This window comes from Cervus canadensis, chromosome 5 (genome assembly GCF_019320065.1).
Source record: "Cervus canadensis isolate Bull #8, Minnesota chromosome 5, ASM1932006v1, whole genome shotgun sequence".
NCBI classification, from domain to species: Eukaryota; Metazoa; Chordata; class Mammalia; order Artiodactyla; family Cervidae; genus Cervus; species Cervus canadensis.
In genome coordinates, this window is record NC_057390.1 from 99,477,187 (window position 1) to 99,500,669 (window position 23,483).

A 23,483-nucleotide genomic window follows, 5' to 3' on the forward strand; every position below is an offset into this window, starting at 1 on the left:
AACAGGGGCACGGAGCCTGGGTTGCTGGGGGCCTGGCAGAGTGCCGAGGGGCAGGTCTCAGGAAAGGGCACCCGACGATGGGTTTCATCGTATAAGTAGAAGTTTGTCAGGAGGAACGACGGCCCAGGCAGGCCGCTGCCTGGCTCGGCCTCCTGACCGGTGACTGCACACACCTGCCCCCGCGGCTCCCCCGCCTGCGATGCGGCTCCAAGCGCGTTTTACCCGCAGATGCCGGGAGCGAACCAGCCGCCTCGACACCTCATGTGCCCTGCAGCCAGGGTGCCGCGTGCACGCTGTCGCCCCACACCCAGGACCCCCCGAGAGTGTTGCAGCCAGCTCAGAGCAGGCGTGTGGGGCTGGGGTACCTCATGCAGGGGGTCTGTCCGCATGTTGCGTCCGGCCAGAGGCTCGTCGTGGGGGAAGACGACGGAGTAGTTCTTGGCATAGGCCTCGTGGCTGCGCTCACGGATCCACCGGCCGTGGCCCGTGAGCGAGTGGTGGAAGCGCCTGTTGTGGACAGAGAGGGGCGCGTCACCGCCCGGGGGACCCTCGTCCTCTCCCAGAGTCCTCCCCCGAGGGGCCTCGGGCGCCCCCAAGCCTTGGGGAGCTCAGCCTCCTTGCCTGCAGCCCCCACAGCCGTCAGGCACAGGGACCAGATGCGTGGGTGCGGGGCCTCAGGCTGGGGTGGCGCTGGGGGTGAGCCACGCCCCTCGCCCTCCTGGGGAGCGGCCCAGAAGCCCGGACCTTCTGGTGGAAGTTAACATTGGGGTCTTCAGAGTCTGGGGTCAGCAGGTGTGATGGAGGGCCCCTTTCTCCGCAGGGCCCCCTCGGCAGAAACAAGAGGTGAAGGTGGGACCCCCTCAAGAGGCACAGAGGCTCATCTGGAGACCCTAGCTGTGTCTGCGGACCCTGTACCCAGGGACGCTGTGACCAGGATCCCCGCAGGCTTGTCCCTTGGCCGCTGGGGGGGCACCAGGTGCAGCCACGTCACCCCCAGGGGTGTCCAGCTCCACCTACCAGGCCTTCACCCTTTCCCGCCGAGCTCAGAGGCGCCTCCCCCAGGGCTCAGGCACCTCCCCCAGCCTGCTCACGGGCGTGATGGCCGGGCCACCTGACGGCCCTTCTGACTGGCTCCCTTGGACCATGGGGCTGCCGGAGCCAGACTGAGCACAGCCGCTGGGCCCCGCTGCCCTCCCCGGGCTCAGCCCAGCTCTCAGGCGCCCAGCACAGCACCCTCCAGCCCCCACCGTCCCCCCGCCTGTGGGCATCTCGCTTGTCCCTCAGGGCCCTGCCCGCCGGCTGTGTGCCCACCGCGCTGCCATCCTCAGGGAGCCTGCCCGGGCCTCGTGGCGCCTGCCTGGCCCTCGGTTCGCACGCGATTCTATTCTGCGCGGTGCCCCAATCTGGGCGGGGCAGCGGGACCACACTCGTGAGGGTTCTGATGCCGACTCCATTCACAGTGGCTGCTGCCGCGTAAGGGGCTCGCCTCCAGGGCCAGCCCAGGGCTGGGAGCCGGCTGTGAGAGCCCCGGGGCTGGTCCTCAGAGCGGCCTTGCGTGCGGAGCTCCTGGTTTGACTCCTTGCACGGGACAGGAGACCCGCCTGCGCCCAGTCAGGAGTTTCAGCCCGAAGGCGGCTCACGGACGGGGGTCTGGGGAGGCGGCCCAGGTGTAGCCAGGACCAAGGAGGGGGCCGGGCCCGTGGCAGGGCTGGGTGGTCCCCGAACGGACAGATCCTGCCTGTCTGGACCGGCCCCCCCGGCCCTCTGCTCACACCCGTGGGTGTCAGGAGGGGGCACTCTGCTCAGCCAGAGCCCCAGCAGGGGTCAGCAGGATGAGGGCCACTCCCCGGGGCCCGCATAGACCAGGCTGCCGTTCTCCACCTGCACACGGGCGGGCAGGGGAGCCTGCAGCCGGGGGCCTGCGCCCAGCCTCCCTCCTGACATTGTAAGGAGTGACCTCTCCTTTCCTGGTTGCCAGGACCCCAGCGACTTTCCTAAACCAACGGCCCATGCTCTGGGCCCCGCCTAGGCCAGGCCCCGGGTGGACACATCCATACTGTGAACCTCAAACACTGCCGCTGGGAGAGGGGACCCTTGTCCCCATCTCACGGGTGGAGAGACCCAGATCAGAGAGGGGAATTGGCCGAGGGCCGCACAGCTAACCAGGGGGTGCTGGGGTGGCTGAGAACCTGTCTCAGAGGAGGTGCCACAGCCCCCCTGTAAGACCACCAGGTGGGGTCCCGCCCCAGGAGCCTACCCCACAGGTGACCCCCTGTCATCACCTCCGTGCCCGAGCCTGCCCTCTGCGTGTAACAGGAGGAGGTGACGCAGGCCAGGGCTCAGCTCCGACCCCCTGCGTGTCTGAGCACGGGGGTGACTGCGGCCCCCCGCTCCCCACGCAGGGCCCTCTTTCCCCTGCCCCGCCTTCCTCACAGCCCATCTCCACCCCGGCTCAGGCCGGGGAGGCAGAACCGCTCATTAGTGCTGAGAGGCCCCAGGTGCCATGCTGGCGGCTGGCCTGGGGGTGGCGGCCGTCCCGTATGTGGGGACGGGGCGTGGTGTGGGGTGGGCACCAAGTCCCACCTCGGGGACCACTCGGGTCTGACGTCTTCAGCTGGTCGTCTCCTGGGGTCCACTGCCGGGGCCAGAAGAGTGGGCGGACCAGACCACAGCCCCCAGCCACCAGCCCCCAAGGTCATAGCTCTCAGGGGTCTCCCTCCTGGGGCCCTCTGCCCTCCAATCTGTGCCCCGAGGCCCCAGCTGGCCGGGGCAGAGGTGGCAGCTCTGCACGCACCCACAAAGGGGCCCCCAAGATGCTCCCACTGATGTCTCGCTTGTGAGAGAAGGCAGGGAGGGAGGGAGGCCCAGAGCCCCTGGGCGGGTGGGACGCATCCTCCAGCCTGGGAGGCAGGAGGCCATCGGCGAGGCCCAGGCTGCACCCTGGTCCATCGGATCCCAGGGCGGAGGCCCTAACTCCGAGGGAGGGGAGACGGCAGACAGCCTGCAGGCCTGGAGCTGGGCTGCTGTGGTGACTTCAGGCGAGCTGCCTCCCGCCAGGGCTCCTCTGCTCTGCCATTTGTAGTGGGAGGGGCTGGGGCTGGCCCATCCCTGAGGCTCTGGGCAGCTTTCATCTCTGGAACATTCCTCTCTTGGGAGAGCACGTGGGCACAGTCCCAGACTATCTCCGAGGCAGCAGACCGTCCTGTGCCGGGCACCACGGGAGGGGTGGTCGTGGGGAGGGGATCTCAGGGTATGCCTCCCTGTCTCTGCGGGGGTCAGACAACCCCCGTGGACGCAAAGTCCCCATCAGGCCAGGACGGGGCGAGGTTATCGGAGGAGCGGGGGCGCGCTGAGCTGAACCAGTGCGGTCTCCACCACCCCCCCGCCCCCACCTCCAGCCCTGCCGGGCAGCTGGGGTCTCTCCAGGGAGCCCGTCTGCCCGGAGCCGTCACAGCGCCACGGGCTGGACCCCCATGGAGGCCTCTCCAAGCCGCTGTCTCCTCTGCCACCTGCGGTGCTTGGGCCGCGGAACTGCCACCAGGGGACCGGAAGCCCGTCACTGCTCCCGCTTACAGAGAACACCTCCCAGCTCCTATAGCAGCCCCCACACCCTCACTGGCCTCAGCTCCACTTTCTTTAGTGTTTCACGCGCAGACCCGATGCTGAGCATTCTACCTACTCAGACACGCTCTCTGCTCCCAGTGACATCTACAGCAAGCAGCTCATACCCCGGCTACAGAGGGACGGGCTCGCACAGGGTCCGATTTATTCCAGTCGCCCCGTGAGCGAGGCATGTGGCGGACATCTCACTCAGGGCTGCCTGCCTCCAGACGTGCTCGCGTCCCAGCAGTGGCCGCCCCAGCTCGGCCCCATCCCCGGGCAGCCTGCTCCCCCGGCCTCAGTCTCCCCATCTGCAAAGTGGGAGGATGAGATCCTACTGCTGACCCCAGAGCCGTCGGGTGGGTCAGGGACGAGACAGGACACTGGGACAAGAGGTCCTGGAAACTGTAGAGGATGGTGGATTTGCCAAACCCAGGCACCCTGCAGCACCGCCCCCTCCCCCCACCTGGCTTCTTCCTTCTTTGCTTACTGCCACCTCTTCCAGGAAGTCCTCTGGATTTCAGGGAAGGCTCCTTTCTAAAGAGCCCAGGATATTTACCCCACCCCACCCCATCCTAGAAGCTTCCCTTATAGCTCAGTCAATAAAGAATCTGCCTGCAATGCAGGAGACCCAGGTTCAACCCCTGGGTAGGGAAGATCCCCTGGAGAAGGAAATGGCAACCCGCTCCAGTATTCTTGCCTAGAGAATCCCATGGACAGAGGAGCCTGGAGGGCTACAGCCCACGGGGTCGCAAGAGTTGGACACAACTTAGTGACTGAACCATCACCACCGCTGCCCCATTCCAGGGCAGCCACCGCCTGCCCACGGGCCCCAGTGGGCACTTGCCTGATGTCATAGCTGTGCATGTCCTTCTCCGGGCGCCCGTGGACGATCCAGGAGGCCAGCTGCTGCCCACAGCCACCGCCCAGCATCATCCCTGGCAGGAGCAGAGAGCCGCGGGTCTGAAATCCGCCCCCAGGACCCTGCACCCCGCCTCCGTGCCCCTCCCACCTCTGTGGGCAGCATCAGCCCCTGCGCCCCGGATCTCACCTCTGGGGTGCCACTTGCCTCCCCCTGGCAGGCCTGTCCCCTCTCCACCCCTGTCCCAGCCACAGCGCTCCTAGGCCCACCCCCACCCCAGGAAGGGGCGGCTCTGAGAACGGGAGGAGAGCCCAGCTGGGCCCCTCCCTCCTGAGATGGCAGGAGTCGGGGAGGCCCTGCTGCCTGCACTCACCTGCACTGTTGAAGCCACAGCCCAGGAAGAACCCACGGAGCTCGGGCGCCTCCCCCATCAGGGGCTTGTGGTCCGGGGTGAATGACTCTGAAAGGGAGGGGGGAGCCTGAGGGTCCCTCCCGGCCACATGCTCCTGGGTGGGGTCTCCCACGAGGGCAGTGACTGAGGCGGGGGTGGACGGTCCACCCAGACCCTCCGCGTCCTCAGGACGCAGCTCAGGGCCGCTTCCTCTCTGATGGATCCCGCCACATTCTGCTGAGGTCCTCTGCACTGATGACCTGAACGGAGATCTGCCTCGTGGGGCCCTGGTGTGTCTCCTGACTTCCTGCTGCTGGGGGCCTCTCCCCAAGCCCCCGGCACAGCACGTGGCTTCCCGTCACTGAGCCATCTCCCTGCTGTGTCACGGCAGGACATTCCTGCCGGCTGGACCACGGGCAACTCAAGGGCAGGACTTTGCTCACTGCCGGATCTCAAGGCTCAGGGCCCAGCAAACAGTCCGTGCTTGAAACATGCTCACTCAGTGAATGAAGGGTTGTAAGTTCTTTGGGAGAGGGGACCAAGCCTCTGGCTTCTGTCTGCTGCCAGCGTGCTGGGGACAGAGGTTAGGACTGGTGGAGAGGGACGCTCGAGCGTGATTTGAAAGGGCTTCCCTGGTGGCTGAGACGGTAAAGAATCCACCTGCAATGCGGGAGGCCCTGGTTCAATCCCTGGGTTGGGAAGATCCCCTGGAGAAGGGAACGGGAATACCCACTGCAGTATTCTTGCTGCTCCCCACTCCGGGATGATTATAAAGAGCAGCACTTGGCAGCCACAGTCCTGGGTCCGAACCCTGCTTTACTGATTCCCGGCTGTGTGATCTTGGCTCAGAGGAGCCTTGGACCCCTCATCTGTAACATGGGGATCATGGTCCTGATGACTGCGGACTTCACAGGGCTGTGAGTTACTCGGTCACAAATATTTGCAGCCCACCTGTCTGTGCCCAGAACTCGGCCGTGGGAGGTGACTGGACAAGCCCCACCCCTCGGGGAGCCGCCGGGAGAGAGAGACGGACGGAGAGCCAGAGCATGAGTAAGCCAAAAAGAGGGCGTCTGGGGGAAAAACACTGCAGGATGAGGGGTCTGGAGTGACCAGAGGGCGGGCCGCTCCTCACCACCGTGCCGGCGCCATCAGAACCCCGGGTCACAGAGGAGGACGCTGCCTGGACGGTCAGGGCCCCGGGCTCCCAGCCGGAGTCCTAAGCTCCGTGTGTGCTGGTCACAAGCGCTGTCCTGCTCCCTGCCGGTGACCGGCCAAGCCTGGTCTGTCTCTGACCCTCAGCATCTGAGCTGGAGGAGGCCGCCAGCCCCGGGGACCTGGGAATGCTTCCAAACAGCCGCAGGACAGGGTGGAGGAGGCAGGCGGACGGAAGGGCAGGGCCCCCGGTGAGGGCCTTGGAGGCCACAGTGACCCTGGCGGCTCTCCAGTGGGGGCGTTGGGGGGGCCTGGGTCCCATGAGGGGGCTTGTGTGCAATCGGGCTGCAAGGGCAAGTGGGGGAGGCCAAGAGGGCATCGGGTGAGGCCGGGGCGGCTCCCGAGATGGTTGTGTTTGGGGATGACCCGGTGAGCATTCCGGGAGTGCTGGAAATGTTTCCAGAGTGTTCTGAACAGTCTTCACAGAAAGCTAGCAGGAGGGAAGTTTGGGGGTCAAGGGTCGCCTGGATGTTTAACAAATGACTCAAGAGCATGCCGGATGCCCGGGACAGGGGCCCCCAAACTTGCCTCTGACCTCCCGACCTTGGAACCAGAGATCTGCTGGCCCCCAGCTTCCTGAAGTCAAGGGTCCTGGGACTTCCCTGTTCTGTCCCAGAGGCCAAGGGCTGTTGACCGACCAGCAGAAGGGCCCGTGTCCCCAGAGAACCTTCCTCAGGCCGGAAAACCAGCCTCCAGGGGTCCTGACAGACACATCCCCCCAGTGGGGCTTCTCGGGGCAATGACCCGCAGTCCCATTACAGCCAGGACGCTCCCTGGGATTGCCTCCGGCCAGGCAGTACTCTTGCCTGGAAAATTCCGTGGATGGAGGAACCTCATAGGCTACAGTCCATGGGGTCACAAAGAGTCGGACACGACTGAGCAACTTCGCTTTCGCCTTGGCTTTCTCCCTGCCAGCCCCACCAGGCCCGGGAAGCCCCAGGGCAGTGAGTCCTCGGCCTGAGCCCCAAACCCTGCTCCCCGAACCCCCCTGGGCTGGCCAAGGGGACCCCAGCTACCTCTTCCAGGAAAGCTGCCTGCTCACCTTTGCTCCTTCATGAGCCTAACAGATTGAAGCAGCCATGGCTGGCGGCTGTCTGGACCCCAGCTGAGCCCAGGAGGCCCAGGCGCCCGGCAGGCCGCAGGCTGGGTGTCGGGACCCCTCCCCTCCCCTGGCCTGGCCCACCCTTCACTCCCTGCTCGGCCTGCAGGGACGACGTTGCCCGCCGGCCTGCAGCGGCCTTTGCTGGCCAGGCCTCGCCCTGCATCTTTCGTGTGGCTTCCCCTCCTCACTCCGCCTGCCACCCATTTCACAGACAAGGACACCGAGGCTCAAGGAACGCAGAGCTTCAGACACAGAGTTTCCTCTCTGGGCAGCTGTCCTCTGACCCTCTCTCCACGGCTCGGTAGGCACACACTCCCCGCTTCTTGCCTTTGTTGAGGATTGAAGGGGCCCCTCTGTGCAGGAAGGCGGGGACACTCCTGTGATTCTGCTGGAGCCAGGATGGGGCGCCATGTCTGCGCCTGCAGGCCTGCTCCCCCTCCCGGAACCCTGGCCCCAAAGCCCCCACTACAGCGCGCTCTGGGTGGCCCACCCTGTACCCACCAGCCCTGTACCTCCTGTCAGAATGCCTTCCCCGCCGCCCTGGGTCTGCCCCACCAGCGGCAAGAGCCTGCCTCTGGCCCAGACAAGGCGCCAGTGATGTCTCGGGGCCCCTGCGAGCCCTGGCCCGCGCCGCATGCAGCTCCGCGGCTGAGATGTCTGGGCCTCGGGGCTGGCTCAGGCCCCTCTTCTGCCCAGAGGCCACCCTCTCTCTGCCAGGACCCCAGGCCGCCCACCTCACCCCCACCCCCGCCTCCATGCCCTCACGCCTTCGCCCCTGCCCAGAGCCCACCGCCTTGGGTTCCCACCGTGGAAGCTCCGCCAGCCTCCAGCACAGGAGCTCCCGGCAGCCCAGCCCACCGGGCTCCAGATGCTCAGCTCTCAGAAGGAGCTGAGGGGACACCGTGGAGCCCCTTCACACCACGCAGATCATACTCTGCGAATCTTCTCCATCTGCACGCAGCCTTTGAGACTCAGCTCAGACGGCTCGCTCGGCATGTGTGGGTCTCCCCCCACCCTGGGGTCCCTGAACGCCCTGGGCCAGCCCAGGACGACCCTGCCCCAGGCCCGGTCACGGAGCGGGCCCCTCTCCCCGCCGAGCTCTGACCGACCCCGACACAACACTTTGAACGTCTGCGGTGTGGCCTGGCCGGCAGGCCCTACCACAGCAAACAAGTGGCCGAACGTGCCAGCACCAAGGGCCCCAGTCTGCCCTGGCCTGGCGCCTGACCCGGCCGGCCGGCGGGCAGGGTGGGAACTGCGCCCTGCGTACCCAGGACGGGCACTCAGAAGCTGAGCCATCTGGGTCACACGTCCTGCAGCCCAGCGGTCCTGGGGGCCCGAGGGGAGGCCCCAGGTGGGGCCTTTCCACGCTGAGGGAGTGTGGCCGGAGGGCGGAAGGCAGAGGGGTGAGGCCGACCCGGGCGGCCCACAGCCCTGAGTGAACAGCATCGGGAACCAGCGTGGCCCTTGCTGCCCTGGCTCAGCCTCCCTGGGCGCTGGGAGGGGCTCACCCTGTCTTACAGCTGAAGCGCCGAGTTCAGGCGGGGACTGAGCCCCGGCGGGCCCCCGGGGAGCTCACGCGAGGTGGGCGGGAGGAGGCCTGGCTGGGGGCCCGGGGCAGACGTCTGCCCCCCACGAGCTTACGTCTGTCACCGCAGGGAGGAGGACGTACAGCGCCGCCCGCCCAGGATGCAGCGTGGGCCGGCCACGCCTCTGCGGGCAGCCAGCCCCCACCACCACCAGCTCCGGGCCCCCCACTCACCGGGGCCGCAGACCGTGGACTTAATCCCAGTTTTCTCCAGCACGGGGACCCGGTTGATGGCGCCTTCAATGTGCTGGGTGAACACATCCCAGTCCAGGTCGAAGAGGCCGAAGGCAAACTTGTCCGATACCTGGGGACATGGCGGGAACCTGCACTGTCCCAGCCGCCCCCCGGAGTGAGGAGCCGGGCAGGGCCTGGCCAGCGTCTCCATCAGGTGCCGACGGTCTAGACGGTCCCCTCTTTGTCTCCCTCCCCTCCCAACCCCCAGAGGGCCTGTCTGCTCCCCCTTCCCGCCTGGGCCCAGGCCCACCTGCTCCGCCGGGGACTGTTGCAATGGCCTCCTGCTTGCTACCCTCCTTCACCCCATTCACCCAAGTCAGATCAGGCCCTTTCTTGATCTCGAGCCCCCCAAGACCCGCTGTGACTCTGTGTCTCTTAAAACCCTACATGAGTGGGCCCCGCCCACGTCCACCATGGACCCACAGCCACGCTGACCTTCCTTCGGTTCTTGGAGGAGAGCAAGCTTGGTCTGACAGCAGGGCCCTCCCCTCCACGGCCGAGCTGCTCCCCACCCTCCCTCTGCAGGGTCCACTCAGATGTCAGACCCCAGTCCAGCCCTGCCTGACCGCAGTCGGAAGGACACCCTTCCACGTCAGTCTTGCTAGGCTTACCCTCAGCCTGTTAACTTCATTCAGGGTTCAGATCACCATCTCAAATTGTGTGATTGCTTTGTTTATTTATCATGGGTCTCCCCACCAGAATACAGGCCTCTGGGCATGGGCACTTTTATCTCGGTCGTCCTCTTTCTCCCCAAAGTAAAACAGTATCTGGCTGAAAGGAGTCATTTTACTGCTCAATTTGAAGACTAAACACATGAATAAGGGAGCTGGCGTGGCCCATACGTGGCTGAAGTGGCTGAGGGTGCTGAGGGGGGCTCTGGGCCTGCATGAACCCCAGAAGCTGCCCGGAGAGCAGCCCAGGCCTGAGGGAGACACAGCTACAGCCACGGCGGGCAGGGGAGGGTGTGGGATGGCTTGCTGACGGGCGGAGGGCTTACATGCCTTCATCATCTGCTGGAGTCCCCACTGTATAGTCTGCACCCTCTGACTTCTGCTGCTTTGAGGCCTCCCTCCACCTGCCCCGCGTCTATATCTGCCTGCATGCCAGGTTCTTAAGGGCTGGAGAAATATGGGTTCGACCTCATGGGACCGGGGACCTGCCACTTCTCAGGTGGGGGCAGAGCTCCAGGATGGGGGTCTCCGGAAGAGGGCGTCTCCGCTCTGAGACGCAGCCCCACGCCCCGCCCTCGAGCCTAGGTGTCTCACCTCCTCCCAGAAGATGGGGTTGGTCTCGTAGCCGCCCACAGACAAGGCGTCCCCCTGCAGGCGGAGGTAGACGGAGGCGTCGTGGTCACGGACATTAGGCATGTTCTGGAGGGCAGAGCACAGAGGCCTCGGGGTCGGCGGGCAGGCCGGTAGGCCCAGCACCTCCACCAGGGGTCACAGACCCCGCGGGGCCCACGGTGCTTCCTCCTCATTGTAGGACCCTGAGGACACGGTGGACCTGGGGCCTTGGTTACACAGCGGACAGACCGCCCTGCTCACACCACGTAAGACGGCAGCAAAGACGTGGGGAGGGAGGGGGAGCGCGAAGGTGTAACCACAGAGAGCAGCAAAGAGAGCTCCACCAGCCTGGGGGGTGCAGAGTGGGTGGGGGGGCGTGCCTCAGCTGGGGCTGGGGGCCGGGGAAAGTCTGCCAGCCTCTGTCCCTAGTCCCTCCAGTCTGCAGAGGCCCAGCCTGCCCGCGGTGGCCAAGCACGTGTGTGTAAGTCTGTGCATGTGTGTGCATGTGGGCATGTGCACAAGTATGCACATCTGTATGAGTGTGTAAGTGTGTGCGTGTGGGCATGTGCACATTCGTGTGTGCATGCAGGCTTGTGCACGAGTATGCACGTGTGTGTGAGTGTGAGAGAGCGTGTGTGTGTATGTGAACAGAAGGTTGGACGAGGGTCTCCTCAAAGCCGTTGGACTCGGATACCCTCCATCCAGACGTCGTGCCCACCAGGCCCTCTGTCTAGACGCCGTACCCTCCAGGCCCAAGCCCCGCCCCGCAGGCGCCCGGACGTGTCTCTGGTGAAAAGGGTCCCAGAGGCCCCAGGCTCCAGGGAGGTGAGGAGTGGGCTGCCGTCCCCCCTCGACAACAGATTGGAGATTCTTTTGGAGACACTGACGCCGAGGTCCCTCACCAAAGAGAAGGGCATTTGACAGAAGGACTGGATAAGACCAAGAACATCTTCCAGGTATTAGGTTAAACACAGGAAGGCATGGAAATCAGGAAAGGGAACAAAGTAAGGAAATTAGAAAGTCAATCCTGAAGGTCTGACATCTACCTTACACCTTACAGGGGCTCCGGGAAGAGAACACAGAGAGAATGGAGTCATAGGAAAGTCAAGACAAAAAGCCAACATGACTTCTCAGATTGAAGATTGTGAATCTCAGTCCTAAAGGGCCCACGAGTGCCCACCAAGCCCCAGGACTGGACCAGGCCTGCATGGAGGCCGTGTTGGAATGAACCATCGGGACATAAGTGAGCAGGTGAGTCCTAAATAAAGAAACAGCAGCCCTGGGGGCTGGAAGACCTGGGGCAAAGTCCAGCAAATTCTGAAGACGACTTTAAAGTCAGAGTTCCTCATCAATTGAGTGTAAGAAAGAATAAAGTTTTTTTTTTTGAGCATTCATGTACACAGAAACATTTATTTCCCCAAGTACCCTTCTCAGTAAGTGACCCAAAGAGGAGCAGATAAAGACATAAGATGGGTGAGGCAGGTCCCAGGGTGGCCGCGGCACAGAGGCCGATGGAGAAGATCAGGACGAAGAGCCCTTTGGGGAGGGGTGTGCAGCTTGCAGACTTTACCTGATCTCTCTGCTCTTTGAATATGCAGAAAATATTACCGTTTGACAGATCTGTTGAGACGTTTAGGGGGGAAACTGTGACAGTTATGAATAGAGATGCAAATATCCAGAGGATGAGATGGTTGGATGGCATCACCAATTCAATGGGCATGAAACTGAGCAAACTCTGGGAGACAGTGAAGGACAGGGAAGCCTGGTATGCTGCAATCCATGTGGTCGCAGAGAGTTGGACACGACTGAGCTACTGAACAGCAACAATCCTTAACAAAATACTAGGAAACTGAATCCAGCAACATACAAAAAAGATTATATTCCATGGCCAAATGGGATTTATTTCAGGGAAGCAAAGTTGGTTTAACACCTGAAAATCAATCTGTGTAATATACCATTATCCATAAAGGATGAAAAGCACTAATTTATTTCAATAGATGCAGAAAAAGTATTTGACAGGTGAAAACACTTTCATCATAAAAACACTTAATATCTAGGAACAGAAGAGAACTTCCTGATAAAGAATATCAAAGAAACAGACTAGCAAGGAGAGATAAGAAAGCCTTCCTCAGTGATCAATGCAAAGAAATAGAGGAAAACAACAGAATGGGAAAGACTAGAGATCTCTTCAAGAAAATTACAGATACCAAGGAAAGATTTCATGCAAAGATGGACACAATAAAGGACAGAAATGGTATGGACCTAACAGAAGCAGAAGATATTAAGAAGAGGTGGCAAGGATACACAGAAGAACTGTACAAAAAAGATCTTCATGACCCAGATAATCACGATGGTGTGATTGCTCACCTAGAGCCAGACATCCTGGAATGTGAAGTCAGGTGGGCCTTAGAAAGCATCACTACGAACAAATCTAGTGGAGGTGATGGAATTCCAGTCGAGCTATTTCAAATCCTGAAAGATGATGCTGTGAAAGTGCTGCACTCAATATGCCAGCAAATTTGGAAAACTCAGCAGTGGCCACAAGACTGGAAAAGGTCAGTTTTCATTCCAATCCCAAAGAAAGGCAATGCCAAAGAATGCTCAAACTACCGCACAATTGCACTCATCTCACACGCTAGTAAAGTAATGCTCAAAATTCTCCAAACCAGGCTTCAACAGTATGTGAACTTTCAGATGTCCAAGCTGGATTTAAAAAAGGCAGAGGAACCAGAGATCAAATTGCCAACATCCACTGGATCACTGAAAAAACAAGAGAGTTCCAGAAAAAAACATCTGCTTCATTGACTATGCCAAAGCCTTTGACTGTGTGCATCACAACAGACCGTGAAAAATTCTGAAAGAGACGGGAATACCAGAACACCTGACCTGCTTCCTGAGAAATCTGAATGCAGGTCAAGAAGCAACAGTTAGAACTGGACATGGAAAGACAGACTGGTTCCAAATCAGGAAAGGAGTATGTCAAGGCTGTATATTGTCACCCTGCTTATTTAACTTATATGCAGAGTACATCATGAGAAACACTGGGCTGGATGAAGCACAAGCTGGAATCAAGATTGCTGGGAGAAATATCAATAACCTCAGATATACAGATGACACCACCCTTATGGCAGAAAGTGAAGAAGAACTAAAGAGCCTCTTGATGAAAGTGAAAGAGGAGACTGGAAAAGTTGGCTTAAAACTCAACATTCAGAAAACTAAGATCATGGCATTTGATCCCATCACTTCATAGCAAATAGATGGGGAAACAGTGGAAACAGTGACAGACTTTATTTTTTTGGGCTCCAAAATCGCTGCAGATGGTGACTGCAGCCATGAAATTAAAAGATGCTTGCTCCTTGGAAGAAAAGTCATGACCAACATGGACAGCATATTAAAAAGCAGAGACATTACTTTGCCAACAAAGGTCCATTTAGTCAAAGCTATGGTTTTTCAGTAGTCATGTATGGACGTGAGAGTTGGACTCTAAAGAAAGCTGAGTGCTGAAGAATTGATGCTTTTGAACTGTGATGTTGGAGAAGACTCTTGAGAGTCACTTGGACAGCAAGGAGATCAAAACAGTCCATCATAAAGGAGATCAGTCCTGAATATTCATTGGAAGGACTGATGCTGAAGCTGAAACTCCAATACTTTGGCCACCTGATGGGAAGGTCAACTCATTGGAAAAGACCTTGATGTTGGGAAAGACTGAGGGCAGGAGAAGGGGACGGCAGAGGATGGGATGGTTAGGTAGCATCACTGACTCAATGAACGCGAGCTTGAGCAGACTCTGGGAGATAGTGGAGGACAGAGGAGCCTGATGTGCGCCAGTTCAAGGGATCACAAAGAGTCGGATACAACTTATCGAGTGAACAACAACATAGCTGCTTCGCTTTGTTAGTGGGAACTAACACTACGTGAAAAGCAACGATGTGTTAGCCACTCAGCCAAGGCTGACTGTGCAACCCCCGGACTGCAGCCCACTAGGCTCCTCTCTCCATGGAACTCGCCAGGTGAGAACACTGCAGCGGGTTGCCATGTCTTTCTCCAGGGCATCTTCCCGACTCAGGGATCGAACCTGGGTCTCCTGCATTGCAGACAGATTCTTTACCGTTTGAGCCACCAGGGAAGCCCAAAGCAATGATACTCCAAAAATATTCATTTAAAAAAGTGAATTTAAGAAAGAAGTGTGAAACTTGTCCTGTAAAAATTAAAAACAATTTTATAAAAAAGACAGTCCAGGGACTTCCCTGGTGGTCCAGTAGTTACGTCTTCACTTCTCCAATGCAGGGGGAACAGGTTTGATCCCACATTCCATGCAGCCAAAAAAGTTCAAATTTTTTTAATTAAAAAGAACAATCCAATGAAAAATGAGCAAAGTGTTTTAATAGTAGCTTCCCCAAAAAAGACATACCTAAGGCCAATAAGCTCATGAAAAGATGCTTGACATCATTAGTCATTAGAGGAACACAACTCAAAACTACAAGATACCACTTTACACTCATGATGATGACTAGAAAGAAAAAGTTAGACAGTAACAAATATTGCTGACAATGTGGAGAAGTCAGAACCCTCACACACTGAGGCTGAGAATGTAAAACAGTGCAGCTTCTTTGGCAAACAGTCTGACAGTCAAAAAGCTAAACATGGAGTTAGCAATGTTCCTCTGTAACTCAGCGATTCCACTTCAAGGTATCGACCCAAGAGAAAGGAAAACATGTGTCCACACAAGTCTGTACACGAGTGTTCACAGCAGCATGATTCACAGCAACCGAAAAGGGAAAACAACGCAAACCCTCTCATCAACTGATGAAAGGATAAATAGATCGTGGTTTACAAGCGTGTATTATTCAGCCCTAAAAAGAAGCGAAATTCTAATACATGTGCTAAACGGATGAACCTTGACAACGTCATGCAGAGTGAAAGGAGCCAGACATAAAGGCCACAACTTATGTGATTCCATTTCATTCAAAGTCCAAAATAGGAAAATCCATAGAGACAGAAATCAGATTAGAGATTACCTGAGCTGAGGTTGGCATGGGAAACGGGGACTGATGATGAGGGTGGGGCTGTAGGGACAGAGATAACGTTGGACAGATGGATAAATGACAGCTACATGATAGATACAGCTGACTAATAATAACAGACGGGTGATCAATAATAGATGGATGGATGGATAAATGACAGCTACCTGGTAGATACAGCTGACTAATAATAACAGACAGGTGATCAATAATAGATGGATGGATGGATAAATGACAGCTACATGATAGATACAGGCGACTGTAATAATAATAGACAGATGATCAATAATAGATGGATGGATGGATAATAGATAGATGATAGGTAGACGCATGCATACATAGTTACTCAGTCATGTCTAACTCTTTGCAACCCGCCAGGATTCTCTGTCCTTAGGATTTCCCAGGCAAGAATACTGGAGTGGGGTGCCCTTTCCTGCTCCAGGGGATCTTCCCGACCCAGGGATCAAACCTGCATGCCCTGCATCTCCTGCATCGGCAGGCAGATTCTTTACCCTTGAGCCACATAGAAGGGAAGAATTAATGACAGCTACATTGGGAACTGAACAGCTGGGAAAACGCACTTATTAATAGTAACTCCAGGAAACACAAAACGTTGGACGCTGCTTGCTCACGAGCTAACAGTGTTTTCATTGCCATCAGATTGCAAATACTGACTCCTGATTTAACCAATAAGTGAATGAACAGAAAGTAAAATCGTTTCAGAAAGCAAGCGGGAGTGAGGACAGACTCACTTCCTCTGCGGGTCCCGGGCACTGAGCTGGCTCTCAGCGCCCCCGACCCTAGAGATGAAGTCCTCAGACGTGACCCCTCCACCCCACCTTTGAGGACACGGAGCGACCAGAAGGGACCAGCCGGCAGGGGCCCTGCCTCCTACTCCGGCCTGCGCGCCGCGTGGCCCCTCTGAGCACTGCAGCAAGGACGTCTGCACCGAGGAGCCGCGGCCAGGAGCCGCATGGGGCGTTCTCAGTAACCGAGCGCTTCAGGTCCAGTGATCTCATTACCTCTGTTGTCTCTACTACCCAAAAAACAAAACCCACGAAATGCTGGCGCTCCGCAGAGCAGGACACTGGGGACACCTGGTGGTCAGGACAGCGCCTGCGTTTGTCCGGCAGGATCAGCGTCCCCCCTTCCCTGCCTTGCAAGGCCCCGGCGGCCACAGAGAGCCCAGCATGGGCTCAGCCCCGCCCTAGGGGTCTACGGGGTACCTTCGTTGCCCCCTCCATCTGGAAGCCCACCCTACAGGTGCGACCCCAGTGCCACTGGTGTGACTGCCTCCTATCCCAGCCCGTCCCCTTCCATCCGCTGCTCCTGGCCTCACCTCATTCAAATCCCGCTTGCTGCTTCCTCCAGGAAGCTCACCTGGTGGCTCCAGGCTTCCCAGTTCTCTGGGGTGCCTGCTGGCTGGACCATCCCCCGACCGTCCCCTGTCCTCTGTCACGGTCACGCGGTCCTCACCTCGATGAGCCAGGCACTGTGCTCAGCCCTTCAGCCCACCACTTGGCTCCTCCCTCAGCACAGCCCTAAACAGTTTTAAACCCATTTTGCAGAAGAGGAAACTGAGGCTCTGGCAGCACCTCAGCTCACCTGGCTAGCTAGTGGAGGGGTCAGAATGCAGACCCCGAACTTGGGCCTTTTCCCACGGCTCTGCCGCAACAGAGCTATAGGTAGAAGGCAGTGGGGATGCCAGACCATCACACAGCGTCCAGGCCACCGTGTTTGATGGACGCAGAGACCAGATCCAGAGAGGTCCCTGGATGAGGTCACAGAGGAGCCGAGGACAGCGTTCAGCTAGGACCCAGGATGGCACGGCTTCTTAGAACTGGGGTCCCTGGGGCAGCACAGCCCCCTGGTCCCCCAGGAAGGAGGAAGAAGGGCATGTGGTCCAGGGGGCTGATCCCTGAGCCCTCGCCAGCAGCCTGGGGCATCCAAGCCCCCAACACCATGAGGCCCAGACCTGGGCAGTCAGCCCCTCGTAGTGCAAGCCTGTCCACTGTCAGGGAGCCTCCTGACCATCCCTAAACAGGCCTGAGTGTCAGGGACCTCCCAGCATGAGCCCCACAGCCCGATTACAGGAGCTGCCTTGGCCTAAACGAGCTTGTTCTCTGACTCACCAAGGGGTCAGACCACGTGGGAGGTCAGGGTCAGGGGCCCGTTCCTCTCCCAGATTCAGGCTGTCCAGGTGTGACCTCAGGAGAGGCTGGCCTCTCAGACTCCCCACGTGGAGAGGAGCATGGGGAACTTGGCCCCCAGCCCCAAACCTCCTCTTTGCTCCTACAAAGAGTCTAAGAGTTTCTGGGGCTGGTGGCCCTTCCCTGGGGTGGAGCCTGGGGTTCCCAGAGGCACACAGGTCTCTGGGAGAGGGTAGTGTTTGCGAGTAACATGAATAACCCCAGCGTGCTGCTGATCTTAAAAATTCAGGGAGGGTCCACGCTGTCCTGCTTCTCCCGGAAGCTGCCTCAAAGCCAGGCATCACGTGCATCGGGGAACGGAGAGGCTGAGGCCCCGTCCCACGCTCCATGGATGCCCTGTGACCCTCCTCCTCCCCACCAGGATACGGCCCTCCTCTGCCCCAGACCCGTCCCCAGTTCTAGCCCGGCCCCCAGTCCACAGCTTCCCTGGTGCCTCAGTTGGTAAAGAATCCTCCTGCAATGCGGGAGACCTGGGTTCGATCCCTGGGTTGGGGAAGATCCCCTGGAGAGGGGAAAGGCTACCCACTCTAGTATCCTGGCCTGGAGAATTCCTTAGACTGTATAGTCCGTGGGGTCGCAAAGCATCGGTCACAACTGAGCGACTTTCACTTTACGGTTACTTTTACAGTCCACAGCGGTCAGAAGGTGACCCCTGGTGGTCACCGGAGATAATTCCCTCGGAACCAGGGCCAGGGGCTCGTCCCACCGACACCTCCTCTTTCCACAATGCCTCACATGTGTATGCACACCACAGCCCTCAGGAGGGATGTGCTGGATTGTATCAAGCCCATCCATGAGTAAGGGAACTTGGTGTGGGAAGAGGGGGGCGGGAGAGGGTAGAGGCTCCAGTCCCGCCCCAGCTCCCCACCCCCTTCACCACGGGGCCCACCCAGCGGCCAGCCTGGTGACCTGAGGGAAGCCAGGCTCGTCCAGGGCAGGGGCGAGGCTCCCGGGACCCTCCCTGCTGGGACCTGGCCCTAATCAGGGTCAGCCTCGTCTCACCCACACCCGCGGGCCCAGGCCCGCCTCCAACCGTCTGCTCCTCCCCAGCCGCTGTGCCCTGCACCCTTCCCTCCTCCCCTCATCTCTCCTCTGCCCCCTGTTAGACGTCTCAGGAGACTCTTCGGACGTGGTCTCTGCCAGGGCACCGCCCTGGTCCACAGGCTGTGGGTCCCTGGAGCCCCATTGCTTGTCAGCCCGTTTTAAAATAAATAAGTATATTTACTTGTTCGTACCCTCCCGCTGCCAGCTCACCTGGGCGAGAACTAGGTTCTTATCTCTGTTACAGCCCCAGTTTCTAGAACAGGGCCTGGAGCACAGAGTTTATCCAGTCAATGTTTGACAGAGAGGGTGGCGGGGAGGGTGGGTTGGTTACACGTGTTAATAAATGGATGGATGATGGAGGAATGGGTAGGGGGAGTGGCGGACGGATGGATACAGGGGAGAAAGGATGGACAGGTGAATGGACAGATGAACAGGTCCATTGGCAGATGGGTGGATGGATGGATGGATGAAGAGCTAGAGGGAGGGAGGGATGGAAGGAGGGGTGAACAGAGGCAGGGAGGCAAGATGGACAGAGAGGAAGAAGTGAGCGGAGGAATGACAAGTGGACGGAGGGAGAGATGGACGGGGGGACAGAGCGGGGATGAGATGGAGGCGGGAGGAGACGGGAGAGATGCGTGGAGGGAAAGAAGCGTGGTCAGCGACAGGAAGCTCCCAGCTCCCAGGGCGGGAGAGGGGAGATAGAAAGGGAGGCGGGAGTGGGCAGGGGGCCCACGGCTCTCCTTGCCCCCCGCCCGCCTCCCCTGGCAGAGGGTCTCCAGGGCTCCCTGGGAGGTTCCCAGGGCCATGGCTCAGTGTCCTCTGAGACTGGCACCCAGAGCATATTTGGGGACCCGCGAACATTCAGGGGCTCCCGGGAACACCTGGGGCGCGGGACACGGCAAACTTCAGGCTGGCCACGCCAAGCCCGACAGGCTGCGTGAGTGAGGAGCCGCGCCACGAAGGCCGGGGTGGGAGGACCCTCGGGTAACAGCTATGCAACTTCCTCTCGTCCTCACGCTGCCCAGAGCGTCCAGGCACGAGGAGGCCCGTTTTACAGATGGGCCACTGACGCCCAGCCACCTGCGTGTGTGGGGTCAGAGCCAGGCCCGTGGGCCGCCGCAGCCTGATGTGGGGCCGGGGGCCAGCCACTCACCTGGATGCCCTCAATGCGCTCGGTGACGACGTAGGAGTGGTGCATGGCCACCAGCGGGACCTTGACGCCGGCCATCCGGCCCACGGCGCCCGCCCACACTCCTGCAAGCAGAGCGTAGGCAGCTCAGCCCTGCCGGCATCTGGCGGGGGCCCGCGAGCCAGGTGGGCACAGGGCGCCCCCGGGTCACACACCCCCCGCCCCAAGCAAGGCCAGGTTTAGGCAGCAGTCAGGGTGGCCCTCAGGAGGCAGAAGGAACGCCTTCCCACCTGCACAATTGACCACACAGGGGGTCCGGATGCAGCCGAACTCTGTCTCCACGGCTGCGACCCGCCGCACCCCGAAATCGTCTGTCCGCACGCGGATCCCGGTCACCGGGCAGTTCTCGATGACCTGGGAGTGAGAGGAGCTGCTTTCCAAGCCACGTCAGCTCTTGGAGGGCTGACCGCCCACCCTCTCACTGCCCCCGGCCCAGCCGGGGCCCGGGACCCCTGCTTCTGCTCAGGCAGGCTTCATGTGGCCCCCTCGGGGACACGGGGGTGACCATAGGGCGGCAACTAACTCCGGGCTCCTGGACTTGGAGAACTTGTCCCCCTAAACAGGGACTTTAAAGAGAAAAAGGAGAGCTCAAGTGACTGACAGATGCTTGTGGTTAAAAGGTCGCATGAAGTTCAGTTCAGCTCCACTTCGTTCACTTCTTCAGAGAAAAATACTTGCAGTAAAACTAGAGTGTCAACACTGGGGACCTCAGGGTGACTCTCTTTTCTTCTTTCTTCAACTGTTTCCGTGTCTTCTTCCTTGCTTATCTGTCTTTTCTAAGTTTTCCTACAGCTACATGTGGACTTGAGGCAAATGAAGATAAAAAATAACAAGAAGAGATTTGGGGCAGGTTCGCTATTCCGGCAGGATGGGGCCTCCGGGGAAAGTGGACATCATGGACAGACCAGAGGCAGCCAGCAGGCCTGGGCAGGAGCGGGTCAGGGGCTCGGGTCCCGGCTGTCCCGTGGTCCCAGCACAGAGGGAACTCGTGTTCCTAGGCAGGAGGGGCAGGCTCGGAGCGGGGGATCCAGGGCCGGGAGGCGGTCGTACCTGCGCCCCCCGGGCGGTGGCGGCCCGGACAAGGCTGGTGCAGGTGCCGGCGGGGTCCATGGTACCGTCGTGCGGCACGTACAGGGTCCCGTAGAGGTCCTCCACGTTCATCAGCGGATACAAAGCCTTGGTTTCTCCCGGGCTCAGCACGTGGGACTCGATGCCGTAGACCTTGCCCAACTAGGGGGACCCAGAGGAAAGTGAGCCTGGGGTGGGGGCGTGGGGGGCAAATCCTTCCAGCCACTCGCCTCCCTGTCTGGGCCTCCAGGGGCCCAGTTTTGACCTTGGCACCCTCAGGAACCCTGAGCCGTGACGGGGGAAGCTCCTGTCCCCTGGGCCAGCTCCGAGGAAGGGTAAGGAACCCGTGCAGTGCTTGGAAGCAGTCTCTGGGGCCCGGGCACATAAGGACCTACTGTGTAAATAAATAAAAGTAATCCCCACGGGTCTTATATTTGGGGCCTGAACCAGATGTGCTGGTCAGACCAGCTCCCTAGAGACCAGAGGGTCCTCTGTCCCTGGACGCAACTGCTTGGCAGGCCACACCCCTGACGCATTTCATTGGCCGACGGGCAGCCAATCAAGTGTCCGCAGCTATCCGCCCATCAGGACAGGCTCTGCCCAACCAGAGATGTGCTCCGTGGCTAAGTCGAGTCAGGCTCCAGGGACTTGCCCACCAGGCTCAGACTTTGTCCATGGGATTTCCTAGGCAAGAATACTGGAGTGGGTTGCCATTTCCTTCTCCAGCTCAACTAGACATAAACTGGGCCAATCAGATTCCCTCTCAGAGCATCCTGAGTGAGAGGTGGCAGAGACTTCGCTCCGAACTTGAGCTGAAAGTTTTGACGGGTCACCTTTGGGGCTCCGTCCCAGCTGATGAGTGAGTAAGTGTGGGGAAGAGGTGGTGGGAGAAGGCAGAACGAGACCACCTCCTGACCCCAGAGACCCCCCGCCCTCCTGTGACGAAGCAAGCTGCTCCTACTTCCGCCTGGGCACTCAGAGGAACTCGGCATCCCTGTGACAATGTGCCCTTGCTACCCACGCAGCCAATTCTGCTCTCCAGCATTCAGTTGGTGTCCAATAACCGATGCATCGCTGGAGAAACTTCTCTCTTCCATGACCTGGATAGTGGGGGCCAGCCCTGGCTGCTCTGGGTGAAGAACCAACTCTCCACCCCAACAGCAGGCCTTCCACGGTGTAAGGCTTTCTCTGCTGTCTCCCCAACAACTGTGTTCCCTAAGCCTCTCTGGCAGAGCTGGGGGAAGAGTGGTCCCTGCCTCCTGGGTAGTGCGGCTTCATCCTTCAGCCTGACGCCCAGTAGCACCGTGCATGGTGGCAACCCCCATCCACGGGGCCTCTTTTGCCTCCGAGGCTCAGCAGAACCGTGCTCCTTGGCTCGATCCCATTTCAAAGGTGAGAATTCCGAGGCTCGGAGGCAAAGCCGCCCGTCACAGGGGGCCCAGCCGGCCGAGGCAGCACGATGCCCGAACCTGCATCCGCCGGCTCCTCCCTTGCACTACGCTGCCCACCCCGGCCGCGGGGGCGCACCCACCGACATGAGCCTCTTGTACTCATCCAGACGCTGCCGGCTGGATGCGATGAACAGGCCCCCGTTCTGGATCCAGCCCGTGTGCAGCCCCGTCTCCTCCTCCAGGTCGCGGCTCACCACTCGCCTCGTGTGGGCCAGGAGCTCCACCTCCACGTCACTGGGCCTCAGCTGCCACAGCAGGCCTGGTGGGCGGGGGGTGGGCGGGGGGCGCCGTCAGCCCCTCGCTGAGGGGCTGCACCCCCTGCCCCCGCCAGGCCGGGCTCCCGAATATCAGGCTGCGGGCCTGAAGTGTCCCTGCAGGCCATCGAGAGAGCCCCGAGAGGCCGATGAGCAGGAAACGACAGGGGCAACGCTGAGTTCCAGGACACGGCCCTTGGGCAGCTCAGAGACGGACAACACCAAAGGCCCCCTTTATCAGGCACCTGGGTGGGCGGAGCCGGTCACGGGGTGACGGCGGCCCTAGGAGGCAGGCGGGACTATTGCACGGTGGCATTAAGGGGGCGCCAAATGGTTCCGTGCCCAGGATCTCAGGGCAGGTCGTGACAGGATCCCGGGACTGACTGAAGTTCCCTGGCAGAGCAGCCCCCTTCTGAGCGGAGCCTGGGGAGCAGCTGGCCTGGGGAGAAGTGACCGTGGGGGGACAGGCCGTGCAGGCCCAGACAGGATGGTGAGACAGCGCGGGCAGTGACGGGTGCGGTGTGAACCTCTCCCCGGCTCCACGGTCAGCGCCGTCATGCTTTTATCGGCCACAGCGGGGAGACTGCCCCAGACGCTGCCCATCTTAACGCAGGGTTAAGGCAGAAGGTTGGCTGCTCTGGGGACATGCACGTGGTAGGAGTGCCCACCGGTCAGGTGTGGGAATCGTGGTGCCCGCGGAGGACGCCTCTCTGCCTCACCACCCCCGTCCGTCCTCTGCACCCGTGGAGGCCCCTCATCCCGGGGCTCCATCCGGAGAAAGGGCTTCTCCTCTGAGCAGACAGCTTCCTAGGCCCCTAGTTCCGGCCTCAGCTCTGCCCTCCCCCCGCCGGGTCCATGGTCAGCGTCCACTCCCTCCTTCCCACCACAGCTCTGCCGGGACTCAGGGACACGCAGGGCCACCTTCAGACCGAGCCCGCCCCTGCCCTCCACGGCCTTGCCTCTGGCCCAGCTGC

The 23,483-nt window shown here is 60.0% G+C and overlaps 1 protein-coding gene across 6 annotated transcripts in view; it reads right to left on the reverse strand.

The window, feature by feature from the left end:
* SARDH (sarcosine dehydrogenase) overlaps positions 1 to 23,483 on the reverse strand; it is a 68,791-nt gene that overhangs the window by 42,821 nt on the left and 2,487 nt on the right. For all 6 annotated transcript variants that reach the window (XM_043470069.1, XM_043470070.1, XM_043470065.1 and 3 more), the window contains exons 5-13: positions 22,336 to 22,514; positions 20,787 to 20,966; positions 19,967 to 20,090; positions 19,701 to 19,801; positions 10,255 to 10,359; positions 8,930 to 9,059; positions 4,836 to 4,922; positions 4,448 to 4,538; positions 366 to 507 (exon numbers count right to left, since the gene is read on the reverse strand). In XM_043470069.1, coding sequence (XP_043326004.1) covers positions 366 to 507; positions 4,448 to 4,538; positions 4,836 to 4,922; positions 8,930 to 9,059; positions 10,255 to 10,359; positions 19,701 to 19,801; positions 19,967 to 20,090; positions 20,787 to 20,966; positions 22,336 to 22,514 — 1,139 coding nt within the window. The remainder of the gene's footprint in view (positions 1 to 365; positions 508 to 4,447; positions 4,539 to 4,835; positions 4,923 to 8,929; positions 9,060 to 10,254; positions 10,360 to 19,700; positions 19,802 to 19,966; positions 20,091 to 20,786; positions 20,967 to 22,335; positions 22,515 to 23,483) is intronic.